We start from the raw sequence: 21637 nt of genomic DNA on the forward strand, positions 1-21637 counted from the left end.
TTTTAGCTTCTTTTGCTTCCCCGCTTTTCTCGTGAAAAGTTGGGATCGTATATTTTGTATAAATCTACTCCACTTTTTACGTTTGCACTCGGAAAAAACCAAGAAAACGCTGAAAAAGTTAACGAATACGTGGAGCCGTGCGGTATGTGACCAACCGCATGACCACCACTTCTAATTGGTTCTTAATTGGTTCTAAAAACAAAGGCCATCGGAAGAAGTGGCCATTTGGCAGCTCCGACGTTCGTGGGGAAGCGAATGCATGACGAGGCCTTTCGAGTTACAAAACCATTGAACGTGTGCATGCATCGCGTTGATGAAAATGAAAGTGTGAAGTGTTTTACTTTCATCGGCTATCTCTGCCTTGTGAAAGCGCACAGCGAAAAATGGGGCGGCATCGGAAGTATTTTGTAAGTAGTTAGGCTGTTTATTATTTTTTTAATAGGTGTAAATAATAAAACCCCCTCGCTTGGCAATAGCCAAAGAGTTGTTGTACGAAATGTTGTACAGGGGTCAAGAGCCGACGTGAGGACAGAAAAGAACTGTTATTTTACTCTTCGCAGGGAAAACTCGACGCTGCGTTCCATCTCTCAGCTTCTTCTTTAAAATGTAGCGGTTTCAGTTATTTCTCGTGTCTTCTCAGCCGTTTGATAAATATCTTCCACATAGTATTTCATCATAGCCGTTTTCATTTGCAGCCTGTATGGCTGGGATGTATTTCCTATCCGATTGTTTTGCGCCTTAAAAATTCGTTCGAGACATATTTTACGTGGGATCACATTTTTAGGTTGGACGGTAGAACATTTTTTGACGATTAATCACCACGTAAGCGACTTTGTCGGCGAAGCATGACGTACAGGAATTTCCTTTTGGAAAGTTGGTGGCATTTTAGAGAAGACTAGAGACTTAGAAACGGAATGAAAGGTTATTTGGTGGCAGTAGATACTGGCCAGTCTGCACTACATACGCATTGTCCGTCACAGTTGATTTAGAGTGTCGGCGACGCTGCCTACATAGTTAGCTTACGGTTCAAGTTAAAGATGTCAAAGAAAATGTTACTGACTGATTCTGAAGTCAGTTATATCATTATTAAAAACCCCGTGGCTATATGCTCGGCAACCAGTCTTAAAAAAACTAAATACCCGGCATTCGTATAGGTAATAGCATGATTTGTAGTGATATTTGGCATAAATACCACGAGTGATATTTCGAATTTGTTATACGTAATTTCACGAGCCGTTAGGCGAGTGAAATTTGTGACAATTTTGAAATATCACGGGCGGTATTTTTGCCAAATATCAACTACCCGCAAACGGTTTGTAATTTTCACATGTACGTATTTCAAATTAAGCTGAAATACCACTGCTCTAAGCCAATCAGATTGCAGAAATTTCTCATGTGGTGGTATCAAGACTGAAATTTTCTAGAATTTCTGCAAAATCCCTTTTTCTAATCGTTTGAAAGTATTTTATCTTCGATCACTTAGAATAACCAAACGATCAGGAAATCAAAACTGGCTTCGAATTCGCAGCTGAGCGGTTGTGGTTTCTTGGGTATAGAGTAGAGTGGACGCTGTTTCGAAAACTGAGATTTCGTGAGTAGCAGCGCGTGACTCACGGGCACGATTTCACACAGGCTAAATACCCGGCTGTCTGAAACGGCGGAGCTGGAAAGTGAAGAAGCCTTCTCTTCAGTTTCAACTCCAATAAATGTTTGTATATATACAACACAACACGAAGAGACTGGTCCGCAAATAGCATTTGCTAATCTAGGCGGAACAGTCACTGAAATATTAATACATGTTAAAGTTTTCTGATTAACAGAAGTGGAAAGACTTTTACCGCCTTGTTAGCTAATTAGATGCAAAGTGGTGTTAATTGTTTAAAAGCAGATTTCAGTTTTTAGCATCACGAATACACATGGTGGAACGGAAACTTATTTTTTGCATATATAATCTGCTTCAAACCAAACAAAGCTACCAAGGGTAGCAGCATTTGAAAATAATGTGGCAGTAGAATTTTATCACTAGGTACTCAAAAGATCATAGCATCTCCTGGTGAACTGGGTTTCATGGTAAAATATTTTTAAAAGCCAGCGAGAAAATATACTTAAATGAACAAGCCTGAATTTTTTGGCATGTTTTTCAAACGCTTCAAGTTGATATTGAATACACTTTCATCAATTGTTGTTTATCATTTTTATCGCAAGAGCAAGGAAACTATAAACCAAGCGGAGCGTAAAGAAAGTTCTAAAAGCTACGGGGAATTTATACGGAAAGCCATAACTTTCTTATGTGGTTATTTATCATTATTTGGTGTTGAATTTCTTCATTATGTCTTGTAGTTACTTCATTATGTGCTGTAGTTACTTCATTATGTCTTGCGGTTCCTTCATTATGTTTGAGGTTTCTTCATTACGTCTTGTAATGCAGTCCTGACGTGTTGGGTTTTTACCGTGATGCGGTGTAAAAACTTAGTTAACTTATGTGATTTAATTTGCTTTTATCGCGGTATGTTGAGGTTGTTTAGCTACGTTTTGTGTTTTTGATGTAATGTGGTTACCGTCTGGTATCTTTGTTAGCGGTTTGTTACGCGGAATGGCGTAGTCAGCCAGCGTCAGCATAAATTCGGTAGCGCGTTGTTCCTGTCGTATTTTTCTCGGGAGTCAAAAATTGTCTTGTTTTTTAACTTTCTCGTATACCGTACCCGTCCCGAAAAATTGTGTGATTTTTATTGGCCGTAATTTCGAATCACGTGCAAGTCAGGTTGGATTGCAAAAGCAGAAAAAAGATACTGCGTCAGCAAAGGGGGGAAACTGCGTAGAGGAGGACAAAATCAAGGCTGTGCTCTAATTTACGGCGCCCGGTCCCATGAGGCGACTAAGACTTGGCCTCGGGCGACTGAAAATATTGTCCAGGTCACCCAGCCGGGCGACATGCTGGTGTTGGTTTCTTGATTTAAAGTCAAGAAGCTAGAATTCATTACTTGCGACTTCGTAGCTCGGTCGGCCGCTCCATGTCCTAAAAAGAACGTTCCGCTCGCCAAGAAACTCTTGAAGTCAACTTGTATGTAGCATGTCTATCAAAGAGCTTTTTAAAAGAAAATGTTGTCACATGTAAATCGGGCACCGGGCGCGCGTTGATGTTCAAATATAGTTCCACTTGAATTCACATGTAACATAACCCTTGACTATCAAGGTGTCAAGCAGCACATTTTTCGATTTTAAGTAATGGTCCGGCTAAAAGGTAGGCAGAAAACAATAGGCCGCGGCAATAGCGTCAGTTATTTTTCAGGCGCTAATTTCTCTAATCAAATTAAATCTCACGGCTCTAATTGGTCAATGCAGCGAAAAGCGCGAAATTTGAATTTCGATCGGAAAGTTTACAGACTTTCCTTCCAAAAAAACACATTATTTTTCAGCTGGTAAAATCATAGGGTATTTAAAAAACCAAAGACGTAAAAATTTTGGAATTTGTATGCGCCATTTAGCGAGGAATTGAACTTATCACTGAAAGAACGCCGGAGGATGCCTGACCACGATGTAATCATCAAAGAATACCGCATCGGCTGTCACGATTGTGATCTAACGCAGACCTCTTGCAGCCATGTGCTGGTCGTGATCTTTGAACAGTGCTTTTGTTTGCTGTGGTGTTTGGTCCGTCTTTGCAGCTAAAATGTCTTCTTCGGGGAAAAGACCTGCTTTAGACAGAAACTCAGAGGAAGCTGGTCCATCAGCAAAGAGAAAGGCTCCCATTGTAAGTGTTTCTTTTTCTGCAACATTTTGTTTACAATCAAACTTTGGATGCGAGTTTCCAGCTAGAGCACGCCTGTGAACCGTGAAATATCTGTGATTTAGCTAATCGATCATTTATATAATCACCCTTTTTACGCAGAAAAATCGTCTCCTAAAACTGTACGGGAAAAACGACATTTCTAACAACAAGTTGCGGGCTGTGGACTCGTTTTCAAAGGGCAAGGATTTTGGTGCAATATGCCGCGAACTGAAAGTTCAAAGGGCTACAGCTGAAGTTTATACCATCGATGCGTTCGCTGCTGGGAAGAATATCGATCCTGAGCGCTTAGCAGACCTGCTGGATGTGTAAATAGCATTTTAAAAATTTTTTCTTCAAATTATGATGGTTCATTAGTTAGTTTTGTTATCTTTGACAACGCGGAAGCAGGAACTGGGGCCCCTCTTAAAACCGGTTTGACTTGTTCCTTGTAACGAGTAAAGCCTGGGTACTAGAGCTTTGTACCGGAAAACAAAAACAACAAAACATAAAGACGAAACCACATCGCAAAATGAACAAACCGCACAACAAAGATACCATACCACAAAAATACCTCTTATTAGCCGAGTTTTCGCCCCGTACTGTAAATTACGGACCGAAAAAACGAGGCTAATCAGGTGTTTATTATATGGCTTCTCCCTATTTGGGGGACCGGAAACAAGTGCAGGAAGCACGATTTGACATTCATTTGACAGGCGTCAAAAAAGAAAGTTTTTATTACTTTCTGAGAAAGTAAAAACAAATTCGCCATGTTGAAAGAGTTTACTCGGTCCAAACTAAGAGAACTGTAAGTTTTAGCTCTTTGACGTAACGCTGGAGTATTTTGGAAACCGGACACTGTGTCTGTCTAGAAATCGTTTCCATCTTTCCTCCGTTTGTCCTTGTAAAAAAACACTGCAAAAGGCAAAGTAGCTTTTCAAGGTAAGTTTGTCGTCATTGTCGAAGGATTCGCTCGTTAATGGTTTTTGGAAAAACCTCCCTTTCTGCCAGTTCATTCTCGTCTTTACAATTGTGATCTGCGTCGAAATTTTCAAACACTGACTAGCATTCTCTTCCTCGGTAAGGTTATGATTCAGTTTCTACATCAGCTTCGTTCTCATTAAAACGATTTTAGGTTAAAATTTGGAAAGGCAAAGTCAACATCCCAGTCCTCAGGGTTTACAGTCAAAACTAAGAGCACTATAAGTATTCACTCGTTAATGTGACGATGGAGTCTTTTGAAAACTGGACATGTCTGGCTCGAACTCGCTTCTATCTTTCTTTCGTTGGTCTTTGAAAAAACACTGCAAATGGCAAAAAAGCTTGTCAAGATGATCGAGTGCAGGTATATTTGTTATCATATTTGTCGAAGAAATTACTCGTTTTCTCTTAGGCAAAACATCTCGAATCTGTGCCAGTCGATTTTCGTCTTCTTAACTGTGTACTACGTTAAAATTTTCAAACACTGACTAGAATCCTCTTCGATAATATTACGAGTCAGTTTCTTCATGTCCTTCGTTCACAAATAAACACAATTTAAAATGTTGAAGGCCGAAGTCAACATCCAAGTCCTAAGGGTTGACAGGCGTCAGGAGCCGATTGGCTCCTGCAGGCGTCTTATAACTTTATTTAAACCTTTCTTCTGAGGTAAAGAGGTTTAGAGCTCCGAAATGAGCATTTTCTTTAAAAATTTTGGTCGGTATAGCAAGTTACGGACCGAAAATTGACCAATCGCATGGCGAGAACAGACTCACCCAGATAATAAAGGGGTATAACCACATTACATCTTGACAAAAACACAAAACATAGCTGAATAACCTCAACAGACCACGATAAAACCACATCACATAATGATGAATAACCACATAAGAAAGTTATGGCTTTTCATAGCTTGCGCTCCTCGCCAGTTCCCATGATCCCTCTCGCGCGTCTCCCTTATCTACAGCTCTCCCTTGTTGTTTCTCGCTGTTTCCCACTGAACCTTGGGAAAGCGTGTCAAGGAGGTAGACATAAGGTTTTGAGGGTCCTCCATAGGGTTTTATAATACCGTTATCGCCACCCAAATTTTCGCTCATTGTCCCCCAATGGTTATTTTCTATATTCCGCATCCCATACATAGTTTCAACCCCGAATCTCACTCCCATTTTGCTTCAAAATCCCGAATTCCTGGTTTCAAATGACGCAAATCCCATTTTGCGAAAAATCTACTGGGGACCCTCTACGCACTACATCACTTGCTCGAAAAAGCGCCCAACCTCGAATTAGCGCCCACCTCGAATAAGCGCCCATCCCAAAGGCAGAAGAAGTTAATAAGCGCCCAGCCTCGAATAAGCCTCGAATAAGCGCCCACCCCCACCCCTCCTTCTTTCCCCTCCCACCATAAAAAAAACGAATAAGTACTATTAAGAGACTTCCCCGAAGACGGAGTTTTCTTCAGGATATTTTACAGAAACCTTCCTTTGTTTCATCGTCGCGTTTTGTTATTACTATTTGCTTTGTTGCAAAATTAATCTTGAATTAGCCTCGAGTAAGCGCCCACCTCAAATGTGTGCCCACTCTCAAGGTCCAAAAATTTAATAAGCGCCCAGGGCGGTTAATCGAATAAATACGGTACTCTTGAAGGTATCTAGTAAACGTAATATCACATTGTGCTTAATTTTAGTACATGTATTTAATGGGATTTTACTGTTAAGCGCTATCTCGATTATTATCTACCCAGATGCTTCTTATTCTCCTTGGCTTCGTGACGTTAACTGTGGTACTTGTGCAGTTGAGGTTCGTGGCTTTCGTTCGAGGATATTTAGGTAAGAATGTAAATTACTCGCTTTTAAAGAGATGTTTGAGAAGACTTCAGTTGTGAAGCCGAACATCTGTGGTAGCCTGGGAACAGGCTTCTGTGTGGAGAAAAAGGGAAAAAATCGGCTCGGGGGGGGGGGGGAGGGAATAGGGGACGAGCCACCTCCACTTTTCCTATGTCTCTTCCGCACGCCACCTCCTCGCGATTTTTAGCTCCTTTCGCCCAAACGCAGAGCCTGTTCACATGCTATAGTTTATGGAGGAAATACATCCATCCAAACTGACGTGTTTTGAGTTTGTCAGAGAAGTCAACTCTGACAAATTTGTATAATTATTCATTCTACTCTGACGAAGGCGTCAGAATGGCAGCCGAAAAACCAGTATTTTAATACCTTTTAGGTCACATACAGTAGGTCACAAACACCATTTTGAGGACTGTAGGTTTTGGTGTGTGGTTTGCATTGTGGAACTTGAAAGATATTGTTAATTCGCGCCAAAAACGCCTTGACACGAGAACACGGAAGTTGCTCCCTCTGAGTTATTTACTCCTGTTCAAAATTGGTAATTTGGACTCTTTGTAGATAAATAAATAAATAAATAAATAAATAAATAAATATTTGACGATTTAATGGTAGTGGTTCTTCGCCTACCTGATTCCTGGTCGAATTGGAATTTGGAAAATGCTTGTTTTTGACAAGAGGGAAATCCGGAGAACCCGGAGAAAACCCCTCCGAGCAAAGAAGAGAACCAACAACAAACTCGACCCATATAATGTCACCGAAGACGGGATTTAAGTGAACCCGGACCGCGCGAATTGGTGGGAGGCGAGTGCACTCACCACTGCGCCACTGGATACGATGATACGGCAGCGGCGGCTGTTAGGTTGGATCCTACCCTGCCGCTGCTTTGATCATGAGACTTTTTCACCATCTTATTAACATGACTGGCCAATCCGAAAAAGGGAATTCGAATGTTTTTGGAACCAGTTAGGTGACATCCTCGGAGACCCAGGGCGGAAGTAAAGGCGCGAAGAAAGTTTTCAAGCACGGGCGGAAGAGCCCCTGTGTACCAGCTCTCACGGGACCATTTCCAAACGGTCAAGCGAATACTGGCTCCTGATTGGGCACAAAACATGCTTTGTATGATTGTGCCCAATCGTGGAACAACATCTCCGGAGTTCTTTTTGTGAGTTCGTACATGACGGCCATTGACTCGATCACGGCTTGTCTGGCTCATGCACCAAAGAAATGCACGCAGTCAGGAAATTTTCAGTTTGATATGAACTCTGTCTACCCGAAAACTAACGACGCTTTTCCGAAAATACAAGCTTGAGCTCACAACAGGTATTCACGCTTGCATCGATCACGTCTTCGTTAAGATTGGGGAGTTTAATAAGATGCCACGACAACTGACAACCACGAAAACGTCGCATGAAAAGTGAATTCACATTTTTTCAATCTCTATCGTGATTATTCCAACTCGCTTACTTTCTTAAATGCATGCGAACTCTTCTGGAGCTGAATTTCTATCAACCATATCCAAGTTCATAAAGAGAAATAAAATTTTGTCACTTGCTTGTTTACGTCCTTCACAAAACGTGAAACTAGGCATTTTCACGTGGTAGTCCTGCAGTGGTGGCAAAGAAATGTGCAACAAAGCGTGATGCACGTGCAAAGTTGTTGTTTTGCATTGTCAAGCTATTGCTTTTTTTGATTTCTTGTGTGACGCCGCCGCATCTTAAACTTCCTGTTATTTACGATACATTGTGATCTGTTGGAAAGAAACAGAATTTTCTCAGTGCAAATTGAATTGCTTCTGCTGATAGCATCCGAAACGTTTTTCGACTCATCAGTAGTTCCTTTGACTGGTTAGGAAAGCTTCGTGAACGAACCGGGCAACTGTGGCGAGATAATAGCCGTCGTGTACGAACTCACGAAAATAACTCAGGAGAACCTGTTCACCGATTGGACACAATAATACATTGTCAAGGCTTTTTTTGGGCCGAATCAGGAGCCAGCATTCGCTTGACCGTTTGGAAATGGTCCTGTGAGAGTCCTTACCCAGGGGCTCTTCGGCCTATGCTTGAAAACTTTCGTCGCGCCTTTTCTCCCGGTCCGACTGATGGAGATAAGGAAACTTGTTCAAATACATCGATTTTGAGCTTACGGGTCCTCGGTGCACGACTCGAAACATGTTAAGTGCTGTGTAACCTTCGCATCTGGGTTAAAAATGGCTAAATAGAAGTAGGTTTACTTACTTCCCGAAGTGGCCACTTTTATCTCTCGTTGTACGCTCCATTTCTCCATACATTGTCTTAAAATCTTGCCGAAGTCATGCGAAATACTCGTCGATTAGAGGATAAACCCTTCAATGAAGTAAATTTGCACGACTCGATATCACTTCTGCGATGTGAGATGTTTCCTAAACAGTCGTAAAAAGGACGATTTTGGCACTGCAAAATACTTCCAAAGGCGCATTATTTCCCTCAGTTTTCCATCTGTAGTCCAGTAATGGACGCCATAGTTGCGAATAACACATTTCGGTCGGACAAATCTTCCCAACTCCAAACCTCACCGAATCGCCATTTTGTTTGTTGCTACAACTCCAGAGATGCTGGGATATAAACTAGGTTCCAGGCATTCAAAAATCCTCGATTAGCCTACCAGGCTTGGTTTTAAAACAAAATTGTCACGAAAATGTCACGAAAGGTACAACCGCGTACTGTTTTGTTGCTATCAGCCGCTCGGCCGAGTATAAACCTAACATTTTCTTGCAAGGTGTTTTATTCCAGCTTTTTTCTTCGTAAAACAGATCCACATAGCTCAAATTATTTGAAAAATCGCAGGGGTTACGCTTTCCCTGACTACGATCGTTTTTGTCCGTCATTTTGAAAATGAGATTCCGTTGACAATTAATCACGGGCGCGAAATGTCCACGATTTCTGGCAATGGGTTAGGTGAGGGTTAGTGCCCAAACTCCGCGGGGCCTTGCCCTGTTTTCCTTCTGTCTCAAATAAGTATTTCCTAATCCCACTTGCCGGATTCACACTAGAGACGGTTGATCTGTCTGAAACCGGTTATCGATCGATCGATCAATCAATCAATCAATCAAGCTTTATTTCCGGCATCACTTCATTGAAAATGCTCTTCCAGTGAGCCGTTTACATAACAAATTTTAAGAGAAACTACAGTAATTCTAAAAATACATCTGTGTAAACTATTAAGAAAACTATCCTATAATTAATTACACAAAAATCTACCTAAAATGTACATTATATAACCAAAATAAGTTCTATCACAAACCCCGGTTCAAGGCAAAGACAGGGCAGACTTAAAAAAGAGTTGAGAATGATCTTGTCTTTAGGCACATTTTCTAGGCCATTCTACATGACACCCCCCTACAGCTAAAAGCTCGTTTAGCAGCTTCAGTACGGGGCCTAGGCACAAAAACATTGTTCGAGGCACCTCGTACGTTGTAAGGACGAAGCCTGGAGGTTGGTTTGAACACGTTCTTTAAACTCTCAGGGTAAAAGTTATTTAGAGATTTAAAAACACTTTTTGCGAGCTGCTTAGAGCGTCTTTGCTCAAAGGTATCCCATTCTAAGTCGTGGAGAATATCCGCAGATCTTGTATATTATAATCACCAAATGTTATAATTTTCCCAGCTCTATTTTGCAATCTCTGTCCGTTGGATCATTCGCGTCAGACAGATAATACGCCTTAATTTGAAAATGGAACCCTCTTAATTTTGGATGACAATCCGCCTGATTTTGTCCATCTGTTTTTCGTTTAATTTTGACGGATTTTGAAGATGTATTATCCGTCTCTAGTGTGAAAACAGCCATTAGCTACCACTAGGTCTTCGAGTATGGATTAACTACTGTCACCCTTTGAATCCACGGATAATATCGTAATATGTACAATAATTACTGCTCACAATCTAAAATTTTCAGAATGTAGGTTTTTCTTACATGCCGAGGATTCAAATCCCAAGTGTAATTTTTCTTATACTGAGAAGAAGTGTTTTCCTTTGCAGAAAACACATGCCAGGAGCTTGGTCTACAGAATATATCAGCATTCAATTGTACCTCGTTATCCGCAATAAAATGCAAGCCACACAGGTATATTGATTATCCATGTTATATGGCTGATATGTATTTCCACAATACATACTTTTTGGGCCACTTAAACGCTACAATGATCAGGACACCTAATTTTAAGCATGTTTCTAGTTATTGCAGAGCAATGAACGTCAAAATGAGTGATTTCAAGAGCCTATTCCACTTTATAAAATAACTAAGATAGTACGCGCGTTCTTATTGGTTAAAAACCTATGGTTTATTGTGCCGGTAAACTCATAGAAAACTTAATCTTATTTTATAAAAGCAATAGACCCCACTTTCTATGGGTTTACCGGCGTGATTACCCACTTGGAATGTTGGGAGAACACTCGAAAAGCTTGCTATAGTATTCATTTTCACTTATACCTTTTACTAGACCGAGTAGAGTCGGATGTGCGCAAGCCTATAGATATTACGGACGTCCAGGGCACATTGAACACCGTAAATGTGACGAGACTCGTCACCCTGACATATGTTCGTTTAAAGAAACAAAGTCTGGAAATCATAGACTGTTATGTAACACCGAGGCTTGTGGGTCATCGAATATCACCATAGGCTCTGTGAATGCGGCAATGGGCAAAGTCACTGACTGGATTCTTACATCCAAGGAGACGATAACTGGAACTGTACAAGAAGCCGTAGAAACAAACCAAAAAAACGGCTTTGGCTTTCTGTACATAAAGTGTGGGGATATTCTTCAGTCGCTCATCTTTCCACCTATCCTAAAGAAAGCCGAAAATGACAGCGAGAGAAACAACATAAATGTTAACGTGGTTGTGTTGGACTCTGTGGCAAGACCGCATTTTTATCGAATTCTGCCAAGATCAGTAGCCGTACTCCGCGCGATTGCACAAGATCCCGATATCAAGGCCACTGCGTTGGATTTTGAATTGTTCCAGAGTGTTGGTCAACAGACTTTTGACAACATGAGGCCCTTCTTTTCTGGTGTTATCAAAGGTAAACGTTGAGGAGTGTCCATATCATTCAGGTCCCGTTTATATGGAGAAAACTTGTCCCGAGCAAAAGAGTCACTCGCTTAGCTGAGATACCCTGGGTGAGCCAACTTTTCATGCATTGTGTAGTTCCAGAAAATATCCATACCCTCTCACGGAGGGCACTTTTTCAGTTCAGTTTGACCCCGAGATGCAAAGGGCCTTTTGAATGTGCAACGTAAGGAAACTTCCCAAAAGGGCCCTTCCTAGTTGTTTCGTGGGAAAGTAAATTGCATATTGTGGCCTTTTAGTTCCGTTTAGATTTAATACTATATATTTTTTCTTCTTCTATAGATGACAATGAAATCAGTGACAGAGCAAAGACCGCAAAGGACCCTCTAGGGGTAGAGGTGTTGTTTGGGGCCTTCAGTAAATGGGGCTACCAGACCCTCTTCCAAGAAGACCTTTGTTGGTACGACCACTGGGGTATTGGATTGACGGACCTTCAAGTAAGAGCAAGCCCTGATGGAGATTCTGAATTTGAAGACAGGTACCTTTGTAAATATACTACATAAGTTTAGAGAGGAAGGTACCAATATTATGAAATGCCTGGAAAAATAATGGGGCCGTAGCATTTAGTTCACTTACAAAGGAAACAGTATCTTTTTTTATTAGGGACATTAAGCAAATCGCTACGGCGACCTCTATTACGGAGGCCTCGTGGTACGGAGTGCTGGGGAGAGTAGGTCACCGTAGCCCACCAAATTTCAACTTTAAAGTGGCTCGACTGGATTTATTTGGGGGGATACCTCCCAAGTTTGAGCAGTAACTACGTCGGCATTATTGAAGATATGGGAAAAAGGTTACCGCAACTGTATCATATAAATATGACAATTTCTTATGATCCGGGTTTTATTGCAATCGGAGTCGTCATGGCAAAGTAACGACGCCATTACGTTTTTTATTTATCTTTGTGTTTCTCTGTACCAGGTTTTTTTTTAAGAAATCGCTTAAGGGAGTATGTACCTGCCATAATTGCCTCATATCATGGCAAAGTTTGAACAAATTCTATGATAGCGTTTTCGAAATATTTTCAAGCGAAGTTTTAACAATCATAAAAACAGTGAAATAGCATGCTGTCCACACAATTAGCTAATATTTTAAGAAAATGATAAGCTTTGGAAACGCAGCTTTATCTCATAGTGGTTCGATTCCATTGAAAACTGCGTACAAAAATTGCTCTGGCCGATCGCGAGTAAGAAGAATTTTATTAACTTGCGTTCAGCTGCTTCTGTTACAGTTTTTGGACGTCATTTCGTTCATGCCTACAAAAAAACCGCTGGCTAAATTTTTTATAAATTTGACAATCCCGAGATCAATCTTCAATAAATGTAACCTGCAAGTTTCACGAACATTGAAAACAGGAAAAGCTGTTAAATAGGGCCTCAAATATAACCAATTTCCCCCTCAGATTTTCTGTTTACAATTGAGCGTCCTCATTATTCACTGGCATTGTTTGCAAGTTTTCAATTCCCCTCTTTTTTTTGTAAGCAGTTTTTAATGGAATCAAACCACTATGAGATGAAGCCGCATTTGCAAAGCTTATCATTTTCTTAAAAATATTAGCTAATTGTGTGGATAGTATGCTATTTCACTGTTTTTATGATTCTTAAAACTTCGTTTCAAATTATTTCGAAAACGCTCTCATGGAATTTGTTCAAACTTTGCCATAATTGAGGCAATTATGGCAGGTACATACTCCCTGAAGCGATTTCTTAAAAAAAAATCCTGGTACAGAGAAACACGGAGATAAAGGAAAAACGCAATGGCGTCACTACGTTGCCATGGCGACTCCGATTGCAATAAAACCCAGATCATAAGAAATTGTCATCTTTATATAATACAGCCTTGGTAACCTTTTTCCGATATCTTTACTCATGCTGACGTAGTTTACGCTCAAACTTGGGAGGTATCCCCCTTAAAAAATCCAGACGAGCCTCCTTCGCTCATTCACTTTAGCTGTTAGTAAAACGAAGGGAAGACGTAATTACTGGAAAACCAGGCTGAGCGTCAAATACTTTCTCGATAAAGTGAAAAACAATCTATCTAAAATAGGAGAAAAGTCGAATTTTATTACTCACGTAGTAGCGACTACGCCACAAGGCAGGTCTTCACGTTGAAGGATTTGGCGCCACAGCGAAAGGTCATTTCCAAGAATGCGCACTGCGTCGTTTATGAGCTATTTTACTTCCGGCCACCGTGGTAGAGGTCGCCGTGGCGATTTGCTTAAAGTCGCCTACACGGACACGGAAGGGGCCATAGAAATTTTACCTATTAACGGGGTGTCTGTATTAAGAGGGATTAAACGGGATTTGACTGTATAGTTAGTTGTTTGCTTGTTTGTGTTTTTTCTTAGATTGTTAAATTCAGTTCCCACTTTTTCGATAGTTGTTTCAGTTCATACGATTATTTGGGTGCTACTACGGGAAAAATTGTATTTAGTGAACAATCAAAATGCCCATAACCTTGAACGGGTTTTTTTTCTTCTTATATGAAAGTACACACTACTAAAAGAACTTTTACGACAAAAAAAATCGCGAATTGAAGAAAACGGGGTTTTTTTAGCAAAGTTTTTCAGTGTGATGCTTTAATGTCTACGTTAAAATAGCCTCGCCTCGTCTCGTCACTTCTCTACCTCCGGTTTTTCTCGGCGGGTGAAACTAAAGCCGAAAAAACCGGATGCTCTCGCGGGCTAACGTTAAAGGTGCTACTATAAGAAAAAATGTATTCTGTTGCAGATGGAGTGAATTCCAAAATCGAGTGAGTACAAAGCATATTGACGACTTTGGCCTGTCACATTTTTCCTGCACAGTATTTAAAAAATACAGCATGACAAACCATTACGAGACTCCACCTCAGGTTTGTCTAAACGGAGAGTTTTACAGCCAGTATTTCCTGGATTACATAACTAAAGTTTACGCTGCCATGAACAGAGACAAAAAGGCCAAATCGATGCTGTCCTTTATGCACTTTAACACTGGACACGAGCATACTGGGGTACGAATGATCAACATGGATGCCAACTTGGCAAAGTTCTTGAATAATATAGTTAAGAGCCCTGACACTCTTACTGTGATATTTTCCGACCATGGCAACAGGAATACTCAGTATAGTTATACTGACGAAGGGAGAAGAGAGACTTTTGATCCAATTCTGTTTATGATAATTCCAGACCAAGTGGCTGAAAAGCTCGGCCATCAGCGAATGACGGCCCTGGTTGAAAACCAAAAGCGTCTCTTTACGTTGCTGGACCTACATAGAGCACTCGTGTCTTTAAACCATCCTGCACTAATGAACTCCCAGAATTCCACGGCAGTAGGGATATTTTCTGTTTTACCAGCAAACCGCACATGTGCAGATTTGCAGTTGATGCCGCTGACCAGGTGCAAGTGTGAAGGGTTCGACGATTATAGCCAGGCAGAAGACAACTCAAAAAACCACAAATGGTTAGCAGAGTTTGCACTCGGGACCTTAAATGATGCCATACAGACACAACATTTAGGAGGTACATGTAATAATGAACTTATTTAATTAAGCAACTACAACGACGAGGTCAGGGTAACGTCACTAAAAAGTAAATTTCCATTCTTCCAACTTGTCATTATTCTGCCTGTGACATTTTCCATTTTGCTGCAGATTAATTGCTAAGGGAGTGCATTCAAGTTTATATGGAAAAAGGAAAATTCGTTGTAGTGTAATCACGTCCGTTATTAAACGACTAACTAGAAAATTTCATTTCGAAGTTGGGCGGAGGAAACCAAAGAAACATACCAGACATACCCGCAAAAGTGTGATGGACTGGCAAATCTTCTTTTGCCGGGAAAAAAAATTGACGTTACAGCCTCTTATTGGTTTAGATAGCGGCCAGAAGTTATTCACTCAACTCATAGAAATCGCCAAATTGTTTTGAAGGTCAAAGAAAACGATCATTACGCCGGGGAGAGCAAATTGTAAACATTCAATTCTCTACTTACAGTGGTGATAAAAGAAACCATGATTCGGTCTAAAAGGGTAGTAACGTGCGAACGTACCTACCTGTTATAGAGACGACTTACCCAAAAATTTAAGGGGAGAACCGGCCGAATTTTGCAAAAAGTATACTTCCGGTTGATGTGTGTGGCTCAAAATCGTCTTTCGAGTTGTTTCCGTTCGTTTTTTACAGGCGCTGGTGAAGTTGTAACCTCATCCCAAAGGTATGGCTATGGAAACTGTCAGCGCTTGGTGGGGAAATCATTTACTAATATTTTGCAACGTTACCAAGGAGGCTACATCTTGACGACAATGGATCTCCACGTGGTCCCTCCAGCTGGTTTTACGGAAGACGAAGTCTTTAAAGTTTCTTTGAAAAACTATGCAAAGCCGGAAGACAAAGTTTGGTTGACAAGTTATACTCGGCAGTCCAGATATAGCAAATTTGAGGCATGCGCAGACAAGTCAGTTGACGTTAGAATTTGCGCATGCGCTATTGATCAAACTAATGTTGCTGAATCAGTCAGCAATGGGGTTCCAAGTAAAATGTTTGGTTCGGAGACCGTTGTAAAAGACCTCCACTTAGGATGTCTTTTATTTCTGAGAAGGGATCACGGATCAACCTCTTTAGCGTTGGAAGTAGCAAACGTATGCTACAATAGCACTTACAAATTTAAACTGGACGGTGGAGGATCAGAGAGACTGTTTTCTAAAACCCTTCCCATAAATGTTGAATTGCTACCCAGGACATTTTATTTTCTCACATCCATTACGAAGTATGCGTCGAAATTCACCTATCAATTACATTTTACAGTAAGTGTAGAAGTTAAAAATGACAATTCAGAAGATTTTATAAACTTAGGAGAACAAGACATGTCTGAGTAACTAACAAGAACAATAAATCAGACTATTTTTCAATAAGTTTAATCATCGTACGGACATAAAAGCAGCCTTTTAGAGTGATTTTACCCCGTGAAACCAGTAGTAGAGTACTACGCACTATTGTGCGCCAATTCTATTGTCTTATTTTGTTTACCTCTTGTTATTTTGCAGTATTTTTTATTATCTGTTTCACGGTTCAAGTAAAATCACTTTATTTTGTTTCTCAACTATGCAAAATAAGAATATTTATAAAATAGGAATCTAACATTTATTTTTTAGAACATGATAGCTGCTGGTTCAAGCTTTCAGTTTTAAGAAGGTTTCTTTAAACTCTTTGTGAACGTGTGGCGCGGGGCTGTGCTTTTAAAGGAAGAAAAGATTGAACACGAAAGTGGCCAAGATTTGTTAAAAGGGATAACAGAACCTACAACCGTAAGGCCGGTAGTTTCTCTATATTTCCTTCCTAAAACTCCTCAAGTGACGCGCTTCAAGTTGAAAAAAAAAAAAAAGAAAAAAAAACCGATTATCGACGGAGTGCAAGCTTGGAAGTAAGAAAACGCTCAAAACGTTTCTTAGCTAAGCTTCTTTTTTATTTTCTTAAGCTCAGTTCTGCCTCATTATTGTTTGTGCTTCGGCTCCAGCACCAACACAACCCTATCATTACTAGACAAACTGAACCGTATAGTTAACGTTTGCATGTCTTGTTGTGAAAACAATGGACGGTTTTCTGCGGGAATGTACCACATGTTACTGAACAAAGCAAACTCGCCGGTCCTACAGGAATAATTTCAGGCACAGGTACGTTCTTTCTTGTCTTATTTGTTTAAATGAAAACAGTTTTTTAAAATTCCTTCTTCAACGTCGTTTTTTAACATGCGTAGGTTTCTTAATGTGAGATATGCTGACCGTGGCAATCCAAATACACAGTTCAGTTATACCCAGGACTGAAGAGGCCCTTATGGAGTTTATAAGAATTCATGACGGAGCTGCAGACAAGCTTGGCCAGTAGAGAGTCAGCTGGAAAGAATGGTGGCACTGGTTGAAAAGCGCCTCTGCGTAAAACGGAAGTTTTAGTTTTTCGTTATCTTTCTTCACTTAACAGAAAACAATCTTTTGACTTCTTTCTTGATGTCGTGTTTTAACAGCGCATAGGCAAGTGGGTTAACGGCTGAGTTGGTGATAAACAGAAGGCAAAGAGCATATTCAGTGTGCATAGTTTTCTGGAAAGTACTCAAGTATGTTCGAAGATCTAAGAAAGAGTCTGTGGCGTAACAGATCACATTAACAAATACCACGACCCCCATAAATCTCGCAGAGGAAATTTCTACTCCTTGTTTACGTTTCTTGAGAGTCATCGGATGATTAAACTGTAACTGAAGGGCAAGGGCCGCCATCATTTTGGTGTGTTTATACGCGATGTAAAACATTTGCATAGTGGCAAGAAGCAGGAATATACACGGCAGTAGCGGAAACACGAACACCCTTGAAATTTTAAAAGTAATGAATATATCTTCAGAAGCAAGCTGTTTGACAATGACAGCGATAAGAAAATAGAGCACTGCGGGAAAAAGCCAGCCGAGGACCACCATAGCAACGATGCGTCGTGACGTCATGATAGGAACATACTTGAAGGGCATCACTATGGCAACATAACGGTCAACAGTCATGACGCACAAGTTCGTCAACGAAGCGAAAGCGAAGTAAGCAGCGAAGATCTGTCGGAGTTCTCGATCACATGACAGGTAGAATTCGCAAGTGAAAAATGTTGGGAAATAAGTTAAACCAAAGCAGAAATCAGCAATAGCCAGGGACATGATAAAAAGATTTACTTGTGTTTGGAGACGCCGGTTGGTGGCGATGAGATAAATCACAAGCGTATTTCCTGAAACTGCTACGACGGTTAAAATCCAGCCTGGTACCCAGACCCAAGGTAAAGGATCGGCTGAAAACGTTGCTAGATTGACTGGAGGCATGATTTATCCTGTAGACGCCGCCTGTTTTGGCTCAGATTCGATTCAGATTCAGAATTGTAGCACCACCAAATATTCACTGCTTAAATTGCTCAGAAAAGCCAATGCAGCAGCCATAAAATAAGGTTTTTGACGTCATCTTGGTAACACCAATTCTCGTGACGTTCACATTTGTACGCCATATCTCATTTTCTTACGCAATTGCTAAACAACCTTTTGCTTCCTGTCGATTGTAGATATTCTTTGTGGGTTTGCGTGGCTTATAAAATAAGTTACCGGGCTAAATTGTCGTGAACAACTGTCTAATAAAATTGGTTTAAGGATTTCGCTTTAAGATGTGGCTCACACGTGTAACGTTAATTGGCTTCTTCAAGGTTAAAAGAGACACTAAGTAAATAAGCATGAAGCATAGATGTCGTATTAAGCTTTCACTTTCCTAGTTTTATCGTTGATCCAGGTGTTTCAGACGTAAAATAGATCATCATAAGACATTGCGCAACATTAAGGTTTTGTTGGAAATTCTCTTCACCAATACGGTGGCAGACATTTATTGTTATTTAGGGAATAATGTCGGAAAAATGAAAACAGTTTTTTCTTGTTTTTTTTCTTTTAACAATGTACAGTATTTTTTGAAAATAAATGTAAAGCATTTTTGCAAAACACACGAAAGAAAGGGCTTATACTCCTGTAGCTACTAGTTGAATACCTTTAATTCCCTGAAATAGAATTGGACAATTCGAAAAATGAAGCACTTAGTTCAACTGAAATAGAGACTTTCCTTATTGAAAGAAATACTGTGTGCTTAACGACTTCAAATTGCATACGACACCTGTTGGAAAGCAAACATGGAAATACGGCGAGTCCTAAAGCATGAAGCGATTGCACCGGTAGATTTAACAGAAGAGGCGTAAATTCCTGTTCATTGGATAGAAATTGTTTGCCACTGAATAGAAAAAACGGCGCCTACGACAGCTTGTTGCCTTAGTATACGTATAAAACTAGGAACCTTTACACTATTTTTCCCCTAATTAACATTGCAATTTTAGTTGTCGCAGACCACTCCAGCCGTTATTAGCGACCTATCAATATTGTTTTTTCCATAATAACAGTAATGAAGGTTTCATATGCATGATAACTCTCCACTGTCTGTTTTCGTGTGAAAAACAATTAAGAAACCACCTAAATCATTTTAGTTCGCGGGTAGATAATTTCAAGTTTGTTCTTCAAGACCCAGGGTGTTTACCATTTCCACAAACCACCCGCATGGATATCTTGCTCATAAACATGAAACTGTAAAAATTGACTTAAGCTGAACGAGTGGAAAAATTGCATCGCCTGATTTCATGGGCACCCAACGTCAACTTTCGGAAAATATCTGTTCGGAAGACGATTTGAGATCTAGAATTTTCGGAACATTTTTTGTAAAATTTCTTGCTTGCCTGCCTCTCCTAGGATTTTCGAACATCAAAAAATGGCATAATTGCCCCTTTTTAACGGATTTTTACCCTCAAAAGATCATCTAGAATTTTCGGGAGCCTTTTTTCTGGCTGAATTTTTTGAAAAGGTAAGTTTTGATCCCTATAATTTTCGGATCACTAAGACTTTCAGCTAGGAAATCGGAAAAGATGAAAAACTTTTAGGGGATAAAAATATGCCTATACCTACCGTTTAAGTACTAAAATACATTTAACAATGCTATATTTAAGTGGTTTTGAACTATATTCTCGTTGGGTGTCCCTGTGAAATCGCAGCCAATATTTTCTGAAGCTTCCCAAGTGGACTTTCGCGAACAATTTAATTTTCCAACCGGAATTTCCGGTTTTCCAATAGTTTGAGTATCTGGCCTTCCTAAGGGGCTTGGGAAGAGGAGATATTACATGGGGAAGGGGGCAGGGGGGAGAAGGTTTCTCTCCTTCAGCTCTCACACTTTTTCGCTTCCATCTTGATAGCCTGATACTCAGGCTTGTTTTCTAACGTAAATGGTAAGTACCTCCAGGTTCTGATTGTAATTAAAATTCTCCTTTTAGTGATATTTTGGGCCAGGTTTTTCAGTTCAAAAGTCAGAACTTACTGACCACCCGGGATGTTCACAAAGAAAATGAAATAGGCTTTTTTCTAGAATTTTCACTAAAAACCCATCACTGGCCATGCATACTATCATAGAATAGGCTGGAACTTTGATTAATAGTGAAATTCTCCTTATGAAATGGACTGCTGGTTCTGACAAACAGCTAGCGCGTTCAGACTCCTCCGGGTGGGACCTACTGGATTTATGGGTAGAAATTTATTAGCAATGCAAAATCAAAGTTCTTTCCAGAAATGTTTACTGACGAAGCTGTGCAAAGGTTATCTTAACTTTCCTTAAAATGCTTTTTCAGTTTTCTCAGAAACAGTGATCTTTCGGACTTTAGTCACTTTCTTGCCGATCGCAGCGATCGCAGCGATCAAATAGAAATCATCAAGTGCCAGGATCGCTAAATTTTATTTATTTTTTAGCGATTGCAAGGATCGTAGTGATAAAATGAAAACCAGCCTGCTTTTCTAGATGTACCAAAATTCCAATACGGTTTCAATGTTGCTTAATTGATCCGGCCGTCAATAAAACAAAAAGCGAAACCGGTATTTAAACAATGTATGCAAATTAGTTCTTCTTGAAATGTTACATCGCGTATGCTTCAGTATTTTTGTCCAAATAACAACGCACGCTTTATTCGAGGAAAAAGCTGGGAAATAAGACTTTTTCCAAAGCCAGTCGGTGAAATTGCGAAGACATCTATCCTGCCGACTACGTGTTTTAAACAGTTTCATTGCTCTTCGCGTTTAGCCTCCACGTTTGGAAAGTCGTTCGGCGCTGTGCTTGTCGCGAGTTCGAATTCTGCGTGACGGGACGTAGAGTCTGTCATCACCACCATATCGCATTCCTCTCTGGGATCGAAGACGCTCCACTTTTGACAAAAACTGTCAAAATCAACCAATCAGTGGGTATACCGGGATCTGGTATACCGGAACGCACTTTTGTTAAAAATTCTTACAAGCGTTCCTGCACCTCTCTCCCCAGTCCCCCTCTACTTTTCATCGCTTTCTTTACTTCGCACCACTCTCCACTATCTGATCGCTTGGAACAGGCTAAAGTATTACGGCC

The 21637-nt window shown here is 40.4% G+C and overlaps 2 protein-coding genes and 1 long non-coding RNA gene across 3 annotated transcripts; 2 read left to right on the forward strand and 1 right to left on the reverse strand.

The window, feature by feature from the left end:
• Positions 1–255: 255 nt before the first annotated feature.
• LOC140924621 (uncharacterized) lies at positions 256–10682 on the forward strand. The gene is made up of 3 exons (XR_012164303.1): positions 256–407; positions 6486–6570; positions 10598–10682. It is a non-coding gene; the product is annotated as an uncharacterized lncRNA (long non-coding RNA).
• A 22-nt stretch (positions 10683–10704) lies between these two features.
• On the forward strand, positions 10705–16573 carry LOC140925082 (uncharacterized). The gene is made up of 5 exons (XM_073375033.1): positions 10705–10715; positions 11059–11639; positions 11969–12164; positions 14413–15179; positions 15837–16573. The coding sequence occupies exons 1-5, from the start codon at positions 10705–10707 to the stop codon at positions 16526–16528; spliced, it is 2247 nt and encodes a 748-aa protein (XP_073231134.1). The 3' UTR covers positions 16529–16573.
• Positions 16574–17430: 857 nt separating this feature from the next.
• On the reverse strand, positions 17431–18755 carry LOC140925144 (octopamine receptor beta-1R-like). Its single transcript, XM_073375102.1, has one exon. It carries the CDS (start codon positions 18496–18498, stop codon positions 17617–17619), a length of 882 nt encoding a protein of 293 aa, XP_073231203.1. The 5' UTR covers positions 18499–18755; the 3' UTR covers positions 17431–17616.
• Positions 18756–21637: the final 2882 nt, after the last annotated feature.

The sequence above is a fragment of the Porites lutea genome, chromosome 14 (genome assembly GCF_958299795.1).
Source record: "Porites lutea chromosome 14, jaPorLute2.1, whole genome shotgun sequence".
In the NCBI taxonomy this organism is placed as follows: domain Eukaryota; kingdom Metazoa; phylum Cnidaria; class Anthozoa; order Scleractinia; family Poritidae; genus Porites; species Porites lutea.

What these genes read in the sequence shown, in the direction of transcription:
- LOC140925144 (XM_073375102.1), bottom strand. Translation starts at nt 18,498, where the DNA reads ATGCCTCCAGTCAATCTAGCAACGTTTTCAGCCGATCCTTTACCTTGG.
- LOC140925082 (XM_073375033.1), top strand. An exon ending in GATTCTGAATTTGAAGACAG is followed by an intron (nt 12,165 to 14,412) that starts GTACCTTTGTAA and finishes ATTCTGTTGCAG; the next exon opens with ATGGAGTGAATTCCAAAATC. An exon ending in ACAGACACAACATTTAGGAG is followed by an intron (nt 15,180 to 15,836) that starts GTACATGTAATA and finishes CGTTTTTTACAG; the next exon opens with GCGCTGGTGAAGTTGTAACC.